Consider the following 20,333-nt stretch of genomic DNA (forward strand, 5'->3'; position numbering starts at 1 on the left):
TATAGATATTTATACATATGATAGGTGTGTGTGTATATATAATGTTTTTAAAACCTTTTTTAATGTTTATTTTTGAGAAAGAGCATGAGCAGGGGGAGGGGCAGAGAGAGAGAGAGAGACAGACAGACAGACAGAATCTGAAGCAGGCTCCAGGCTCCGAGCTGTCAGCACAGAGCCCAACACGGGGCTCGAACTCATGAACTACAAGATCATGACCTGAGCCAAAGTTGGCCACTTAACCAACTGAACCACCCAGGTGCCCCATGTTAGATACATTTTTCACCTAGTTTTTGGTTTTTCTTTTAATTTTGCTTATAGTATTTTTTGGTATAATACTTTGCCATTTTGACATTATCAAATCTATTATTTGTTTTTCTTTATGGTTTTTGCTTTTTGTTTCTTACTTAAGAAGCCCTACCTTAACTCAAGTTCACAAGGATCTTCTAGTACTTTTGATAGTTTTAAAATTTTATATCTTTAATGTACATAGAATTTATTTCTGTGCATTATGTGAAGTTGGGATATAATTTATTTTTCCAAGAACACCAGTTCAAACCCCATTTATTGAATGATTTGTCTTTTCCTCTTTTGAAATGTTACTTTTAGGATATACTAAACTTACATATATAATTTAGACGTATTCCTGGACTAGTACTGTCCAATTTTAAATACTATGGCTTTAAAAGGCTGTAAGTCCTGAGGTGCCTGTGTGGCTCAGATTGTTGATCATCTAACTCTTGATTTCGGCTTGGGTCATGATCCCAGGGTTGTGGGATTGAGCCCCGCATTGAGCTCTGTGCTGAGCATGGAGCCTGTTTGAGAGTCTCCCTCTCTGTCCCCGGCTCCCTTCCCCTCTCCCCACTCCCCCTTTGCCCCCTTGCATTCTCGCTCGCTCTCTAAAAACAAAAACAAAAAGAAAAACGGAGGGGGGCTGTAAGTCTTTATAAGAAATCCTGGGGGTCAGTCAGATGTGGTTTGGAGTCCAGATTCCCCCTTACCCCCAGTACCCAGTGGGCATTATGCAGTATCCTGTAATGATATACATTGTTTTCTCAATGAGTGTATGAATAATCACACTAAATGAGATAACCTATAAACAGTAGCGACTTCATACCAGATCAGGTTAGGTTTTACTGCTAAGTGAGTTAAGAAGAAACAAAACTTACTTTTAGAGCTTTTTTGATTTTTGCATAACAGGTAAAGGATCATGGACCTGTAATTTATCTTGTTATTTAGGGAACATCTTCCTTCTTTGTTTTTCTGTTGCAAATTGTTTATGTTATTCTTACACCTTTACTCTTCTATTTGAATTTTAGAGTCAGCTTGTTGAGATATATGGAGAATTCTGGGAGATTTTCATTGGGATTTGCAGTATTTGGGAAAGAACTGACAACTTGTACATTATTTTCTTGTCCATGAATATGGATACCTTTCCTTTTGTTCAGGTGTTCTTTCAGTAAAGTTTTACAGTTTTTTCCAAAAATGCTTGCATATTTTTATTAGATTTATACCAGTTTTTATGGTTTTCTTGCTACTGTTGGTGGGCTTAAAAAAATTGCATTTTTCTAATTGTTATGATTAATGTACAGGAAAGTACTGATACTTATATATTGATCTTGTGTCTGACTGATTTGTAGATTTCTATTATTTTAATAACTTGTCAGTTGATGACTTGAGTTTTCCAGTTAGAAAATCATATATTCATACATTGAGTTTTATCTTTCCATTGCTAGTCTTTATACCTCTTATTTCTTTTTCTTTTCCATTTGCATGGTATGGTTTCAGTATTCAGTTTTGAGACATGCAAAATACTGTTAAAATGTTTACAGTGAAATGCGCTATAAACAAATTTTGAATGAATGAATAAATAGATGATAGGGAAATCTCAAGAAAAGTTTCTGAGAGGGAAATGTTTACTATTGGAGGATTTAATGTGTGATCTTTTCATTGCAGATATGGTGTAAGGTATTTCTTCAAGACTGGACAGCTGAAGACCTGTTACTTCTGATTAGCCTTAAGCAGACTTATAGCCACTGAGAAACCTCACAGAATTTCATATTTTGCTTTCTGCTGTATATCTTTCTTGGCACCTACGTTCAACCTGCAACCATGTATGGAAGTGCTCGCTCAGTTGGGAAGGTGGAACCAAGCAACCAGAGCCCTGGGCGTTCACCTAGGCTTCCACGTTCCCCTCGGTTGGGTCATCGTCGAACCAATAGTACAGGAGGGAGTTCTGGAAGCAGTGTTGGAGGTGGCAGTGGGAAAACCCTTTCAATGGAGAATATTCAATCCTTAAATGCTGCCTATGCCACATCTGGCCCTATGTACCTAAGTGACCATGAAAATGTGGGTTCAGAAACACCTAAAAGCACCATGACGCTTGGCCGTTCTGGGGGACGTCTGCCGTATGGTGTCAGGATGACTGCTATGGGCAGTAGCCCCAATATAGCTAGCAGTGGGGTTGCTAGTGACACCATAGCATTTGGAGAACATCACCTCCCTCCTGTGAGTATGGCATCTACTGTTCCTCACTCTCTTCGTCAGGCAAGAGATAATACAATCATGGATCTGCAGACCCAGCTGAAGGAAGTACTGAGAGAAAATGATCTCTTGCGGAAGGATGTAGAAGTAAAGGAGAGCAAATTAAGTTCTTCAATGAATAGCATCAAGACTTTCTGGAGCCCAGAGCTGAAGAAAGAACGAGCCCTGAGAAAAGATGAAGCTTCCAAAATCACTATTTGGAAGGAACAGTATAGAGTTGTGCAGGAGGAAAACCAGGTTAGTTTTATATATATATGTTTACCTTTATTGATCAGATTCATGTATATAAATGAAATAAGCTATTCTTTTTTTTTTTTTAAGTTTATTTTAAGAAAGATGCACATGTGTATGGGGGAGGGGCAGAGAGAGAGAGGGGTGGAGAGAGAGAATCCCAAGCAGGTTCTGTGCTATCAATGCAGATACCAGCACAGAGCTCCACACAGGTCTCAGACCGTGAACTGTGAGATCATGACCTGAGCCAAAATTAATAGTCAGATGCTCAACCAACTGATCCATCCAGGTGCCCCTTAAAGGAGAGTTTTACAGTAGCCACCTCATTGTTGATTTTATACTTTATTTTGGGGTTAGTTAAAAATTATGAAGTGATAAACTTACTTGGATTTCTTTAGTGTTCCTCAATGATACTAAGAATTAAAGAAGGAATTAGAAATGATCTGTCTTTGATGATGTAAATCTGATTTAAGATTTCTGTTGATTATTTTACCATTCTATTACTAATACTCAGTTCAGGCATTTATATCTGCTGTGTTGGTCATTATTATTATTTTTAATGTTTACTTATTTATTTATGAGAGAGAGACAGAGCGTGAGCAGAGAGAGGGAGACACAGAATCCGAAGCAGGCACCAGGCTCTGAGCTGTCAGCACAGGGTCCCATGCGGGGCTCGAACTTATGAACCATGAGATCATGACCTGAGCTGAAGTTGTATGCTTAACTGACTGAGCCACCCAGGTGCCCCAAATCTTGGTTTTTGAAGAAGGTTGCTAGTTGTATTGTTTTGTATTTTAAAGCCCCAAACTTACTTTCTCAGTAATAAAAATCTCTTTTCTCTGATCATAAAAATAGTACTGGAAAACACAGGTATGAAATCAAAATTTATCTCAAATCCTCTTAGAACTTTGTTTTTCCATCATTAACATTTTGTTGTTTCTCCCTAATGAACTATTTCTGTGCATATACACATATAAAATTTATACAAGTAGAATATTATAGGTGTTAACATTTTGACCTTTTTTAGCCAACATTTCTGCTGTATATTAAAGCCCTATGATGTATATCGGAATCATTATTTTAATGCCTATATATTGTGCGTGTACTAGTTAAGCTAACATCACAGTTAAAATGTTTCAAATTTATTTGATAGTACAATATGAATTAAAAACTAAACCTTTAATTCATTTGAATGAGCTTTCAAAATAATTAGAAAGTATGAGAATTTTCTTCTTTGTGAGGTATATTATAATTTCAACTACTTTGCTTTTACTTTTTAACCAGTGATTAAATGTAATTTGTCATCACACACAATCTGAATGTTTTATTATTATACTTAAATCTCTTAGCAACCCAACCTTTTTAAAAAAGAGGAAATGTCCTTTAAAAAGTATTTCCTAGGAATTTTCTTGAGTTTGAGTCTTTAAGACTTTAACAACGTGAAAAGAAAGAAAAGAACTAAAAGAGACCCCTGTGTTAGATCTTAAAAGTAAGGACAGGGTTCCTAATGTTGGTTCTGATATATTAATTTATTTAAAATATAGGGGCGCCTGGGTGGCGCAGTCGGTTGAGCGTCCGACTTCAGCCAGGTCACGATCTCGCGGTCCGTGAGTTCGAGCCCCGCGTCAGGCTCTGGGCTGATGGCTCAGAGCCTGGAGCCTGTTTCCGGTTCTGTGTCTCCCTCTCTCTCTGCCCCTCCCCCGTTCATGCTCTGTCTCTCTCTGTCCCAAAAATAAATAAACGTTGAAAAAAAAACAAAAAAAAATAAAAAAAAATAAAATATAGATATCCTGGTCTTGCTTCATAAATAGCTTTGGAGATAGAATCCAGCAACCTATATTTTATTTTTTATTTCTTTTAAATGTGTATTTATTTTAGAGAGAGGGCATGCGAGCAGAGGAGCAGAGAGGGAGAGGGGGACAGAGAATCTGAAGCAGGTTCTGTGCCGTTAGCAGCAAGCCTGACCTGGGGCTCAGCCACCCAGGTGCCCCAAGTTTGGGATCTTTAGAATGGAGTACTTCTAATTCTTTAACTAGTCTAGCCATAGGGAATTTATGATGATTCTCCTTTCATCTTTGAGCTCAATTGTGACAGAAGGGAAAAGAAACAAGGGACCGTTGGCCTGATGCTTTTCAACCTTTTTTTCTGCCTACTCCACTTCAGGGTAGTGACAGACTCCTATACATAATGATTATTAACTGTGACAGTGACCCTTAGTAGAAGGAATGTGTGTACAAAAAAAATATTTAAAATCTTAGGTATTAGATATGTTTATTTAAAAAAAAAAAGCCATCCAGGTGATTGAGAATCTCCTCACCTTGAGAATCATTAATGTATAAGATAAAATATTTAGGTGATATATGACAATAGAATGGGGAAACACATTTTCTTCAGTTCACATTTATGTTCTCAGAAAGTGAAGTACAACACCAAAAGTTTATCATTCCTAAATAAGAAATAATAGATAACATTCTGAAAGTTTTTACAGTTTGGTGTTGAATTATAAATATCAAGAGAGAAAAAATAAGTTTGCTTTATTTGGTCTTGTGGTAAGGTATCAATATAGCACAGGTCTTAAAAACTGGGTCTGTATTTTGAGGGTAGGTACTAGGTTTTTTTAATTTGTAAAAATCAGATTGATAAATTGGAGTACGTACTAATAGTATATCAATGCTCAAATATGAGGTACTTTGTATTTAGACAGGAGTCATAGTGCATGATACTTGAGTACTATTTAATCTCAAATGTTAATAAAAATCAGTTTACTTACATTTACCTGAAAAGTGGCTGAGCTATAACTTATTGTTATAAATAGTGAATGAATGAACAGTTCTCTTTATAGTTTCTACCTTTCAAGAATATATTGATAGTGTGTTTGTGTGAATAAATGTAATGTGTATAAATGGAAGTGTATATATAATTTAAAGTGGATTTTGATAGAAGTTGAATGGAGATTACTGGATTTATTGTTGAATTAGCTGGCTTCCGTTTACCTTTCTTGATGATGCTGAAAATATGCCTTTCACCAAGATGGTTTTTATTATCAAACAATTTGGAAATGTCCATTTTAACAGGAAAAAAAATTGATGGTATATGTCTTTATTTTCAAATAATTGAGGCAGCTAATTATGCCTATACTTTGTAAGCTGTGTGGGTAAAAAGCAATATCCTTTCTAATTACCAAGCTACATTGAAAGGCAGAGTATTTGAGTCTTCTGCAAAGAGTGTAGTGGGGACTCAGCACTTCAGTCCCGTGGAAGTGAAACAGTCCACAGGCTATGATGCCAAAAAAACCATATGCACTGAAGGAGGGTGAACACAGCCTTATCTAGATTCCGCCCCTTGCCCTAATTAAGCACCAGTGCTGGCAGGAGTATATTCTTCCTGTACCCTCTGTAATTACCACACAATCCTAAAATTGTATAACTTTGGTCCAAAAAGCAAAGGGTGCAATTTTAAAGTAAAGTGAGACATTGCAGTGAGATACAGAGAACTGGGAATGCTAATTAATAGATTATAGTGAGCCAACAGTGGGCCCTAATTAAACTCTGCATTCATTATACCCTCCAGAGCCCTGAGAGGTCGGACATTTTCCACTTTACAAAGAATATTGGTTTAATAGGATTTACAGTAATTAAACAAATTTCCTCATTCCAGTTTGAGAGTGGGGATTTAGATGCATTCTAAATGTTTGATCTGATTGGGCCACAGAAGTTTGTTCTAGAATCCTATCAAATGTAAAAACACATTTGCTAAAAATTGCTTAATGTGTATGGTTCATTATTATGGAGTCCTTTTATAAAATTGTTTCTAAAATAAATACCCAGGTGTTTTTATATCTCATACTCCTTTTGTTACTGAACTTTCAAATGTTGGTGGCTAGAGATACGAAACAATGCATGGTTTTTAATTTTTTTATTTAAAAACATTTTTTTAAGTTTATTTATTTTGAGCGTACAAGTGGGGAAAGGGCAGAGAGAGAGAGAGAGAGAGAGAGAGAGAGAGAGAGAAAGAGAGAGAAAGAGAATCTCTAGCAGGCTCCATGCTGTCAGTGCAGAGCCCGACTTGGGGCTCGAATCCACAAACTGTGAGGTCATGACCTGAGCTGAAATCAAGAGTTGGTCGTTTAACCTCCTGAGCTACCCAGGTGCCCTGGGACAATACATGTTTTAATAGGAAAGACCTTTCTTTTTCTTTCCTTAAATTGAGAATGAGGAAGTTTCTTAGTGTATGTTTGGTGAAGAATAAAAGTCCAGCTATGAGCTTGGTTGAATTGAAGAGCTAAGGCTTTGGATGATTTATGTTTTATTTTATCTAACCAACATTTAATAAGATATTGTCATACTTTTTTTGATATTATGCCTTGTAATATTTCTCTTATGTTGATTTCACTTGGAAGCTTAGTTTTGAAAATAATTATTTTAAAGCACTTTCATTGGGATTTTGTGTGGCGAGAGTAAATTCTAATACTCTAGTGTGGCAAGTGAATTTAATGTTTTTGTGTATTTTTTTTGTTTTTGGACTCTGATTTTATTCAGGACTTTGATTTTTGAATTTTGATTTTATTTATTTAAGGATCAAGAAAATTTTCAAGTTCAGAAATACAAAAAGATAAACTAACCCTATATAAATCTTTGGTCATTTGTTCTCATTGTTAGGCTGCTGGTGGCTATTAACATTTTTAGTTTTAGGTTGTACCTTGATTTGTCATATGGTGAAAGCTATTTGAATTTAATTTTTTTTTTTTTTAAATTTTTTTTTTCAACGTTTATTTATTTTTGGGACAGAGAGACACAGAGCATGAACGGGGGAGGTGCAGAGAGAGAGGGAGACACAGAATCGGAAACAGGCTCCAGGCTCTGAGCCATCAGCCCAGAGCCCGATGCAGGGCTCGAACTCATGGACCGCGAGATCGTGACCTGGCTGAAGTCGGACACTTAACTGACTGCGCCACCCAGGCGCCCCGAAAGCTATTTGAATTTAAATAAGCTTTTTCATGAGGTTCCTAATTATTTCACTGTCACTTATTAATTTATTTTTTAAGTAGGCACCATGCCCAGTGTGGGGCTTGGACTCATGACCCTGAGATTAAGAGTCCCCCACTTTACTGACTGAGCCAGCCAGACGCCCCTGTTTTACTCTCATTTAAAGTCTGATCTTAAAATCTGGAATCTGTGTCTTGGACTATTTATTTAACTTTTCTTTTTGATAATTCTGTTTTACATAGAGATGAATTATGAATGATAAAGCAGAATTATGAGAGATAAACTGTTTAACTTTTCTTTTGATAATTCTGTTTTAACATAGAGATGAATTATGAATGATAAAGCAAAATTATTTATTGTGGATAAATTGATATATCCGAATCTATTTTCTGGATGTAATCTTTTTTGGTGTTTCAAAAGTGAGATGTGTTAAAGGAACTATGTAGTATGCCCTGAGAAAATTAAGTCAGATGTAAAATAGATACGTTCCTTTGGGGGAGTTAATTATTTTGAGAAGGAAAATTTGTTCATGTTTGGCTTCTACAAGTTTAAGCTACCTTTCCATAGGATTTTTTCATATCCGAAGTATGAGGTGGGGATAAGAAATTGGCTTGTTGCAGAATTGGTAAATTTGCTCTACTTGGAATGTAGTGAAATGTTATGAAAAATGATTCAGTGAATCTAATAAAAAATGTTGTGCAAATATCTGATAAGGCTTATTTGTGAGGAGGAATTTGCCAGAGGATCTCAGCTGCTTCTTCCCTCCACATTCTCTTCTTGCATTTCACAGTGCAGTCTAGTGATTTCATCTCAGTGACAGAATAGTTTTTAGGGATTTGTTAATTTATAGTAACTTTGCAGATAGTAGCTTAAATATGAGTTGGGAAATCCACTTTTGATTTTCTTATGTCAAAGAAACCAGAAAATGAACTTGTTTTTTTAGTTATGTTGAATAAGGGAGGACAGAGTTTTACTTTTTATTTTATTTTTTTAAAGTTTGTTTATTTTGAGAGAGAGAGTGTGCATGAGTGGGGAAGGGGAAGAGAGAGAGAGGGAGAGAATCTCAAACAGGCTATGGGCTGTTAGCGCAGAGTCTGACACGGGGCTCAGTCTCACAAACCTGAGATCATGACCTGAGCCGAAATCAAGAGTCAGATGCTTAACTGACTGAGCCACCCAGGCTGCGCACACCCCCCCTCCCCCGCTTTTACTTTTTAAAATCATACCGCTCCTAGAACTTGACATCATGTTATGGGTGCCCTGTTTGCCCAGAAGGGTATTGGAGGGGCCTAGAAACCATGCTTACAAGAGGTGGTTGAGAGAACTAAAGAAGGGAAGACTTACGACATTTTATTTATAAGCTGTGTATTTGATACGCAGCCATGTAGAAGGGAGTGTTTTTTCTTTTTCATTACTTTTTTGGGGGGGAAGGCAATGCTAGAAAAATGAGTGCAAATAAGAGGGTTATAGATTTCTGGCTCCATTGAAGAATATACTGTATTTTCTAACAAAGCTATATCCGTTTGTTGGAAGAGTCAGTTTCAGAAAGTAAGGCTTGACCATCACTGGAATTGGTTACAGGGAAGCCAGAATGTCTCTGGCAACTGTGTGGGGATGCTTAGTCTATCAGCTCTTCAGAATGTCTGAAGTGGTGTAAAGTGGTACTTTGTGAAGAACCATTTAGGGAGTTGCACTCCCCATCTTCCCACCCCCTTTAATCCTTCCCTCCCTTACTTTTTCCCCTCTCTTCTTTTTGATAGCTTTATTGAGATACAATTCAGTTCATCCTTTAAAGTGTGTAATATTTTTCTTTCTTAATCTGGGATTTATTTGAAGAGGAATTTGAAGAAAGTAATAGGAAGTTGCCCCAGGGATTTCTTGAACAAGGAAATGAATGACATAACAAAAAGTACTATTTAGGTGCAGCTTTTATTGTTGTCAGCAGAATGGATTGAATCAAGAAAGGCAGGGAAAGAAATTGACTTTGTTGCAAAAGGCCTGGATTAATGTGGGTAATAGGAATGGAGAAGAAGGTGCATAATCATGGGGTATTTTCAAATGAATATTCAGATATAGACTATTATGGCAAGAGAAGACTGTGATGGACCGTGGTATTGAAATGGGGGAAATGTTTTTGCCATTGATGAAAAGTGGATAGAAATTAGAAAGTGGAACTGGAAAGCGTGTTTGGAAATAAGAGACTAATGACTTTGACCTTAGGTCCATACACATAGATGTTATTATGTGTATGCTTGTTAATGTTGGAAAATTTACTGATCTAGTTAGTTCAGTATCACAAACTCTGCTTGTGGGAGTAAGGAGTGGAGAGGAGGAGAGAAGCTATTAAATGGTTTATGTTTTATATGTATTTTCTCACTGAGCTATTTTTGTGTTTTGATCTTCTTCATTGTGGTATTTTTCTTTGAAGGCAGACAGCTTGAGTGAGTCAATTCCTAAAAATCACTGTTCATTAAACAACGGTGATAATGGTTGATATTCCTGTCATAAACAAACTTCAGTAATAGATGTCCTTTATCTTATTTTAGTTAACAAGCTCATTGAAGATCATGAGCTTTGCATGATGAATTTAGAGTACATTTGTCAAAAAGGGAAATATTGCAGAAAATGTGCTTTCAGTCAGAAGATGATTAACTTTGTATTGTTATATGTCCTGTTGTCCTTAATCTCGTCTTATGGACAAGATTAAAAATGCTTGTTTGAACTGTATTGTTCTTTTTCTGTGTTGCCATATGCATCTCTAAAAATACCAATTTTTTTTCTTGGAGTTGGGAAGTTTTTAACAGATCTGTCATAATTTTTTCATATTACTTGCAGTAATGCTAATTGAAACTACTTCTTTCTCTTTGTTCTGGCACTCTTTACTCCTTACTAGGCTCATGGTAAATTGTTACATTTTGACAATTAATGGAAAATACTGGGTTGAAGTGACACCTGTCTAGCTTTTACAGTCATCTGTGGAGGCCTTGTGAGCTAAGGTGAGAAGTAGTTCAACTTTGATATGCACACTGTACCATCCTTTAACAGCAGCTGGTGGGTTATATACTTCTAGAGTTTATGATATGCAGAGACCTATTTCATTTGAAATCACCCTTTGGATAACTATTCTGGTCTTGGATGACCCCTAAGACACTTGTATGATCGCTTTTAGCAGCAGTTCTCAAATGTTTTGGCCTTAGGATGTTGTATACTTGTAAAAGTTATTGAGCCCCAATCAACTTTTGTTTCTGTGGGCTTTATCAATATTTGCTATATTAGAGAGTAAACTAGAAATTTAAAACAACTTATTATTAATATATTTAAAAGTAAACCCATTAAATGTTAGCAAAAGTAACATTTTTAATGAAAAATAGTTTTGTGAGTCTGATGTCTGGCTTCATAGAAGATAGCTGATTTTCATAACTGCTGCTGCTTTCAGTGATCTATTGTAGTTTTTGTTTGGTTAAAGTATTTGAAGAAAATCAGGTCTCACATAAATAATGCGGTTGGAAAAAGGAGGATTTTAAAAGCCTTTTTAGATAATTGTGGATATATTTTGAAACCACACCAAAATTCAACGAATAGTAGTAGTTTTTTTTTTTCTTGATACTTCATTTGAGGTACGTTTTATATGCCATAAAACTCATTTAAGTGTATAGTTCAATGACTTTTTTATAGTAAATTTACTGAGGTTGCAACCATAACCATAATCCAGTTATAGAACATTTTCATCAGCAAGTGGTAGTTGCACTGTGGAATTTGAAATCTTATCAATGAGTTTTCCATATTTTGTTACATTAAAATAAATTGGTCTGTCTTGTACTTTAAGCAGATTTTCATATGTAGAGGATGCACATGAATACATATACTTTCTCCAACACTTGAAACATTATGTATTGGTCATTTGAAAGATACTAGTTCATTGTGTTGTGCAGATCTTCCAAATGTTGCAATATTTCATTGGACAAATTAAAAAAATTTACATTCATTAATATTCTTATCTCATCCAAAAAGATTTGGTAAGCTGTGAAGCTCACCAGACAGGAAATAGAAGCTTTTCAAAATTCTAATTTTTGCTTGAAAATTCAGATTTTATTATTGGCAAGAAAGTTGTCAGTTACTGTTTTTGAAGTGACATGTTTGGTTCATTAATTTTTTTTTTTAATTTTTTTTTTCAACGTTTATTTATTTTTGGGACAGAGAGAGACAGAGCATGAACGGGGGAGGGGCAGAGAGAGAGGGAGACACAGAATCGGAAACAGGCTCCAGGCTCTGAGCCATCAGCCCAGAGCCTGACGCGGGGCTCGAACTCACGGACCGCGAGATCGTGACCTGGCTGAAGTCGGACGCTTAACCGACTGCGCCACCCAGGCGCCCCAGTTCATTAATTTTTGAGAAAAATTTAACCATGGATGAGTTTAAATAATCATAGTTTGTCAGTTCAGTCTTTTACATTAAAATGATGTTCATTGACGTAACCATTGTATTTCAATATGCAGCAAACGTGCTTTATGCCTCTTTGAATATGTTACTTGAGCAAAGAGAGACCTGAGTGATGTGACTGGGGTAAAATATTACAGGCAGAAGGGACAAACACTCCCAAGGCCTTAGGGATCTTCTGACTCTGAGAAGAGGTTGCCGCTCAGGTTCTTTACTTGTTTATTCTTTAGCTTAATGTTCCTGTTCTCTTGTCTGTTCAATGTTGTAATAAGATGTTATAGTCTTTTTTTTTTTTTAAGTTTATTTATTTTGAGAGAGACAGAAAGAGAGAGTGCATGCACATGTGCGCGGGGCATAGAGTGCGTGGGGCAGAGAGCACCTGGGACAGGATCCAAAGTGGGCTCTGCTGACAGCATAGACTTTTGCTGACATCAGCAAGACTTTAACTTCTTTGTCATTGTTTAGGAAATTATACTATTTCTTCAGTCATAGTGAGTAATGGGAAAAGACTGGGTAAAACCTAATAGGTCAAAATTTAGCTCAGACAAATTAAATAGAAGGAGAAGGCTTCACTAGTCTAGAAAGCCAAAAAAGTACTTCAGAGTTTTAGAGTGAGTTTATGTAATTGAATAAAAAGTCCTGCTTTGAGATCTATTGATAATGTTTTCCTTTTCCTGCCAAGCTATGCAAGTGTTCATCTGTTATTTTTTTTGCCTTCTTTTTTTAAATTTTTTTATTTTATTTTTTCATTATGAGAATTTCATTTTATTTTATTTTTTTAAATTTACATCCAAATTAGTTAGCATATAGTGCAACAATGATTTCAGGAGTAGATTCCTTAGTGCCTCTTACCCATTTAGCCCATCCCCCCTCCCATAACACCTCCAGTAACCCTCAGTTTGTTCTCCATATTTATGAGTGTCTTCTGTTTTGTCCCCCTCCCTGTTTTTATATTATTTTTGTTTCCCTTCCCTTATGTTCCTCTGTTTTGTCTCTTAAAGTCCTCATATGAGTGAAGTCATATGATATTTGTCTTTCTCTAATTTCACTTAGCATAATACCATCTAGTTCCATCCACGTAGTTGCAAATGGCAAGATTTCATTCTTTTTGATTGCCAAATAATACTGCATTGTATATATATATATACCACATCTTCTTTATCCATTTATCCATCGATGGACATTTGGGCTCTTTCCATACTTTGGCTGTTGTTGATAGGGCTGCTATAAACATTGGGGTACATGTGTCCCTTTGAAACATCACACCTGTATCCCTTGGATAAATATCTAGTAGAGCAGTTGCTGGGTTGTAGGGTAGTTCTGTTTTTAGTTTTTTGAGGAACCTCCATACTGCTTTCCAGAGTGACTGCATCAGCTTGCATTGCCACCAACATTGCAAAAGAGATCCTCTTTCTCCACATCTTCGCCAACATCTGTTGTTGCCTGAGTTGTTAATGTTAGCCATTCTGACAGGTGTATGGTGGTGTCTCATTGTGGTTTTGATTTGTATTTCCCTGATGATTGGTGAAGTTGAGCATTTTTTCATGTGTCACTTGGCCATCTGGATGTCTTCTTTGGAGAAGTGTCTATTCATGTCTTTTGCCCATTTCTTCACTGGATTATTTGCTTTTTGGGTATTGAGTTTAAGTTCTTTATAGATTTTGGACACTAACTCTTTATCTTTGTCGTTTGCAAATATCTTCTCCCATTCCATCGGTTGCCTTTTAGTTTTGCTGATTGTTTCCTTCGCTGTGCAGAAGCTTTTTATTTTGTTGAGGTCCCAGTAGTTCATTTTTGCTTTTAAGTATTCATCTATTATTAAATGCTAGTTAAAACAAAGTTTTTAATGTTTATTTTTGTGTGTGTGTGAGAGAGAGAGTGAGAGAGACAGAGCATGAGCAGGGGAGGGGCAGAGAGAGAGAGGGAGACATAGAATCTGGTCAGGCTCTAGGCTCTGAGCTGTTAGGACAGAGCCTGATGTGGTGCTCAAACTCAACGAACTGCGAGATCATGACCTGAGCTGAAGTTGGATGCTTAACCGACTGAGCCAACCAGGTCCCCCATTAAATGCTAGTTTTAATGTTTATTATTTATTATTTATTTTTGATTTAACAAATATTGGGCATCTACTTTATATCATTGTATTTTTCTGGTGAACTACCCTAATTAGAAATAAAACTGAAAGCAGTGTGAAAACTTGGTAAGGTGGTAACTTGTTGCCTTGAGTTTTTAGACTCCTGAATTAACACATTAAAATTAAAGTAATTTTAGTGATTTGGAGGATATGTGCAAAGAATACAAACATTTTTCTCTTGGAGTTTTTTCAAACATTGTCTTATTTTATAGGGTAAAATGGATATGAAGATAATAGATTTCTAGAAATATATAGTAACCCTTAGAAGAAGCATCAGTGAAAGAAAGAGCAACAAGTTGAAAAAGGCCAAAAGAACCAGTGTTTTGTTGTTGTTGTTGTTTGTTGATAGCATATATTTCTTTGTCCTTTGAGATTTCTTGGGTAGACTTTCTTAATAGCCAGTTAGTTTTACAGGTGGATAATCAGTAACTATTCTCCTTATTGAGTGTTTTGTGGTAAGGATTCCTCTTTGTCTCATCAATTACCCAATTTTTACTGTAAAGAAGTTAAAAAGGGGACAGTATATATTGATATATTTTTGGTTGGAATTGTGTTCACACTAATACTTAATTTAGTTCTTCACTCTCTGACTTTGTTTAATATAACTATATCCATAACCCTGAAAGAAAGAAGACCTAAATTCTTCAAGAATACTGCATACTTTAAAAATCAGCTTTTTTTTTTTTTTTTTTTTTAAACCAGCAAAAGATAGGTTTATTTGGGAATAACAGAGAATTGCAATCTGGGGCTGGCCAAGCTATGGCAAAACCATAGACGAGTCCACAGAATTATCTCATGAGCAGTGCCTGAGCTCTTTTTTGTTGCCCCAAAAAAGAAGAGAGCAAATCATTGAGAATTTCTTGACATTAGGAATCTGTATTACCATTGCTTAGCTATTGGAATGCATTGTAAAATTTGGAAAGAGAGAGAGCTCAGTTTTAAAGACTAAGAATATTGGCAGGCAATGCATATTAAACCATACTCATGGAAAATTTTATATAACTTTTTTTTTAGTTAAAAATATATTTTTTAAGAACTTTAGGGGCGCCTGGGTGGCGCAGTCGGTTAAGTGTCTGACTTCAGCCAGGTCACGATCTTGGGGTCCGTGGGTTCGAGCCCCGCGTCAGGCTCTGGGCTGATGGCTCGGAGCCTGGAGTCTGTTTCCGATTCCGTGTCTCCCTCTCTCTCTGCCCCTCCCCCGTTCATGCTCTGTCTCTCTCTGTCCCAAAAATAAATAAAAAAAAAAACGTTGAAAAAAAAAAAGAACTTTAATTCCAGTGTAGTAACATACAGTATTATATTAGTTTCAGGTGTGCAATATAGTGATTCAACAGTTCCATATATTACTTAGTGCTCATCTAGATAAGTATACTCTTAATCCCCTTCACCTAAATCACCTGTCCCTCCACACACCTTCCCTCTGGTAAATCATCAGTTCTGTATAGTTACAAGTCTGATTTTTGGTTTGTGTCTTTTTTTAGTTTTTTTATATTTTTATTTTGTATTTTATTTTTTAGAGAGAGTGTTTGCATGCTAGTGGGGGAGAGGGGCAGAGAGAGAGAATCCCAAGTAGGTTCTGTGCTCGGTGCAGAGCCTGATGTGTGAGTGAGATTCAATTCCATCACCCTGGGATCGTGACCTGAGCTGAAATCAAGAGTGGGACGCACAACTGACAGAGCCACCCAGGCGCCCTTCTCTTTTTTTTTTTTTTTTTTAAGTGTAACTTTTACTATTTAGTTTGTACTTGAGCAATACAATATCTTTTTCCTCTCACTAAACTTAAAATAAGGGACTGTTTTTGAACGGTGAGCCCATGATTATGCTGCCTTCTGCTGAAGTTACATTGTATATGTTTAGGCTTGTTAATTCTGTATGTTTCATTTTGATTTGGTTTTTAGATTCTCTGTATGGTAAAAAAGAGAAATTATGTATTTTTATTTTCTAATACTGCTGGCATAAGATATGAAGAGAAGTTGTCACTGTTTTACTACACAATACCTGTTTTGTTTGTTTTTTTTTTTTTTGGCCCTGAAATAGAGAATTGGACAGGTTAACATTGGAAGGTAAGTTTTCCTTCATGCTGTAAAATTCTGTGATGAAGAAACTTTTTCATTTTTTTAAAGCTTATTTTGGAGAGAGACAGAGGCAGTGTGAGTGGGGCAGGGGCAGTGAGAGAGGGGGAGAGAGAGAATCTCAAGCAGGTTCTGTGCTGCCAGTAGAGTCGGATGCGGGGCTTGAACTCCTAAAACCACGAGATCATGACCTGAGCTGAAACCAAGAGTTGGATGCTTAACTGACTGAGCCACCCAGGCACCCTGTTTTTAATTTTCATAGTATTTTAAAAGCTCAACTGAAGGAAGTGTTTTTTTCAGGTTTCTTCATTGTTTATATTGAGTTTTTATTACACATTTTATGAAATCTAGGGGAAATATCTGTAACTCAGGTATTTTCATTGTCAAAAAAATATAAATAGTGTTATAGTTTGGAGTAACGAGTTTTGGACAGCCATCTCTCTCTATTTTTCTTTGTATACCAGTATCATTGCTGTCGTTGGTCTGAGATAATGGTATTAAAATGAAAGTAAAACTTTAATTAGCTGTTCACAGATAAATATTTGTTTAAGCATAATATTGAAAATAACTTTACACAGTTGTATTATGTATGTTTACATTATAAACCTATTGGGAGCAAAGTGAAGACTGTTGTATGAGATTTAAAATCTGGGAAGTTGGGGGCCTGCTGGGTGGCTCAGTTGGTTAAGCGTTCGACTCTTGATTTCGGCTCAGGTCATGAGCCGTGTTGGGCTCTGTGTTGGGCTCTGCACTGGCAGTGCGTAGCCTGTTGGGGATCCTCTCCCTTCCTTGCTCTCTGCCCCTCTCCTGCTCACGCTCTCCCCCTCTCTCAAAATAAATAAATAAACTTTAAAAAATCTGAGAAGTTGTAAGAATATATTCAGAAAACATTCTTAACTTTGATTATTTTTCATAGATTGATCACCTGAATAATTAGTAACTTAACTCTTGCCACATGGCTCTTCTTCATGGGCATAGGAACTTAGAATAGGTGCCGGATTCTTAGGAGAGAAGCACACTTTTATGAGTGTTTCCGTTCTTTCCTGTAATTTCCTGGGGTATATTTCTTACTTCTCTGTGAAAGTGTGTTATCCACAGTACAGAGTATTTTCAGTAGATGAGGCAGATAAGGAAGGAATCTATTTAAATGATAGCAGATAAATTCCTGATTTTCTCTTAGTATTTCTGACAATAGGTACTTATTTTCAAGATGAGGTGTATTGGTTCTCAGTTGTTGGAAAATTATGCTAACATTGGCTGCTCAAATAAGTTGGAGGCAGGAGATATTTTTTGGATTTAGGGTAGTGACGTTTAGGATAGCCCTTCGTATTAAAAAATTCCCCCACATTCCATGATTTTCAAATGTCTTGCCAGAAATTTATGTAGGTGAAATATCTGTTTCTAAGATCCTAACTACATAAATATGTGCATAATTATATTAACGTTTTTTGAATGGCTTCAACATATGTTGAATTTTCTATCAGTGGGACTACTGTGTAAGTTGATGGAAGATGGTATTTTGTTTGGAACATTACCTAGAGTTTTTCTTATTGGAAAATCACTTTAGCAGCAGCATTGCCTTGTTGGAAGCAACCACTTATTCAGCCCCTATTTGGGAGTACATGTGTCTCTGGGTGTAGCTGTGCCACAGCATTTACACACACACACACTTAGCATTGACATATTAACACATATTTTATTATAAAATCCTTTTTTTTCATAGAGCATTATATTTTTTGATTTCTGTGAGGATGGGCTTATTATCCTATGAATTTTCATTTTGGAATAGTGAAGGGCACGTCACAAAATATTTGTTATTAAAAGGGAAGGGGTGGCTTTGGGTCTGATGAGTTTGAGAATCACTGGTGTAGTGGACAATGAATTTTAAAGGGGGAGACTTGCATTCTTCTTTTGGTCCTGTCCTTGCTATTCAGTAACTAGGTGTGTTGTTTAATCTTTTTGGACCCAGTTTTTTCATCTGTAAAACCCAGAGAGCTGGACAGGTGGTCTCTAGAGAGTCTTTCTTGTAAAATGATCTGTTTTTATTTTTGTCAGTCATTTGAATGGAGTTCTCTAGTAGTCTCTTCACCTTGATTATAATGCCCTAATTTAAGACCGATTCATATAACCAAGTTAGCACTTCTGGGAATGAGAAGTACTTGACTATTATTGATGTTCTTTCCAAGGTAGGCAGCATAAAACTAATGCTTGTATATAAAGAACAGAGAACCTTCCTGGAGTGTTATCAGTTGTCAAATGGAAAAAATGCTGTTATGGTTGTGATAGTAAATGAAATTAAAGGAGATAATAACGTGTAAAGTTATGGACAGGGTTACCTGACATAATAGGTATGCAATGCAATAGATGTTGAATGAGTCAAATATTTCATCAATACAAGTAATAATTGTATAACACTTTTTGAAGTATACAATGTACCTTATAGTCTGCTCTGAGAAGGGAAACTGTAGCGTGGGATCTGTTCGGTTTTTCTGGAAAGTGGGTCACAATAGATAATAAGTTTCATTTGGATAACTAATCACTAGCAGTATAGCCTTAATATTCCTGAAGGAGTTACCAGGAACTTTGAGTAGGGTAATTAGTGCTCAGAATTTTCAGTTACAGTCATATCCATTATTTAACATTTTTATTTCCATAATGACTCATCCATGAATTATAGAGTGCTTTCCCAAAAGGAATGTAATACTGCTGGAAATAATTTTTTTACTGCTCTGTTTTCTTTTTGTGGTGGAGTTCCTGGCTGCTTAGTTAGACCCAAAACTGTCCATAAATAATTTAAACTATGTGCCTTTGTATGAAGAAGACTTAACCTTCAACAAGGCGGTGGAGATTTTTTGAGAATGGGTAACACAATGCTTATATTTACCCATCAGGTTTATTTTAAACAATTTGTGTGCTGTCCTTTTTTTCTTTTTTTTCTTTTTTTTTTGCTGAATTTTGCATAAGTATATGTCACTAAAAAGGATGCTTTGCTCACATTGATCTTAAAAATGTTGCATTACAGTGTTTTGCAGGGATTGAGAGGGATTAGGGTGGTTGGAGGGGTGTTGTTAGGTGAAGGGTGGGGCAGTGGTAAAGGTTGAATTTTGCCTTGTGGTTCACTTTACCTCCGTATTTGGGAAGTTGCTTTCTTTCTTTCTTCTTTTTTTTAAATTTTGGGCAAATGTTCATAGGCTGGAAATGTAATGCAGATAAAACTGCCAGTGCTTTGTGTAGAATTTGAATTGAATTTGTTTCTAAATTTTTGCATGTGTATGGTTTATACCTGCTGTGTTGTTACTCTTCCTAGTAGTGAGATAAGAATCACAGTATTGGAAGAATTATAGAGTGTTGGTGGCTTTTCTTCCTCTTACCCATTCCATTCATGATTTGACACTAAAAAGTTTGAAAAAATGTTTTTTATTACAAGAGTTAGCTGGAATTAAAATCTAACGCTTGATTATGCCCAGGTTAAGGTGGCATGTTATAGTCCTTGACAGCTATTGCCACCTTTTTCTTGTGACAGATGGCTTCCCCTCCTGGTTGTAATCCACGGCTGATTTTTTTCAAAGAATGAATGCCATGTGTTCTCCATTTTGGCTGTGATTATCTTCTGCCCACTCATTGGCTTCAGAGGAACTTGAAATTGGATGTACTTGCTGCTGGCATTTATGGCAGGAAGTGGATACAACTGTGACTCTCTTTGCCAGGTGTTCATTTATTAGAAGAATTGTAGCTTCCTAAAATTAAACATTATTTCTTTGTCATACCAAGAGTAAAGTGGAAAAAATAAAGTGAATTTTATTACTTTTTTTATTATTACTTTTTGGATATACTTTTTACTTCATAGTGAATAGTAAATAATATTTGGTGGTATATTTATTACAAAATAGGTTTTTAAACCTGAATTTCACATACTCAAAGATTCATGATATA

The 20,333-nt window shown here is 36.1% G+C and overlaps 1 protein-coding gene across 13 annotated transcripts in view; it reads left to right on the forward strand.

The window, feature by feature from the left end:
• Positions 1 to 20,333, forward strand: part of ERC1 (ELKS/RAB6-interacting/CAST family member 1) — a 520,536-nt gene that overhangs the window by 38,785 nt on the left and 461,418 nt on the right. For all 13 annotated transcript variants that reach the window (XM_040462885.1, XM_040462876.1, XM_040462881.1 and 10 more), the window contains exon 2: positions 1,954 to 2,778. In XM_040462885.1, the coding sequence (XP_040318819.1) occupies positions 2,110 to 2,778 (669 nt within the window). In that variant the 5' untranslated portion in view covers positions 1,954 to 2,109. The remainder of the gene's footprint in view (positions 1 to 1,953; positions 2,779 to 20,333) is intronic.

Source organism: Herpailurus yagouaroundi, unplaced genomic scaffold (genome assembly GCF_014898765.1).
Source record: "Herpailurus yagouaroundi ecotype Mexico unplaced genomic scaffold, PumYag 355, whole genome shotgun sequence".
Classification (NCBI taxonomy): Eukaryota; Metazoa; Chordata; class Mammalia; order Carnivora; family Felidae; genus Herpailurus; species Herpailurus yagouaroundi.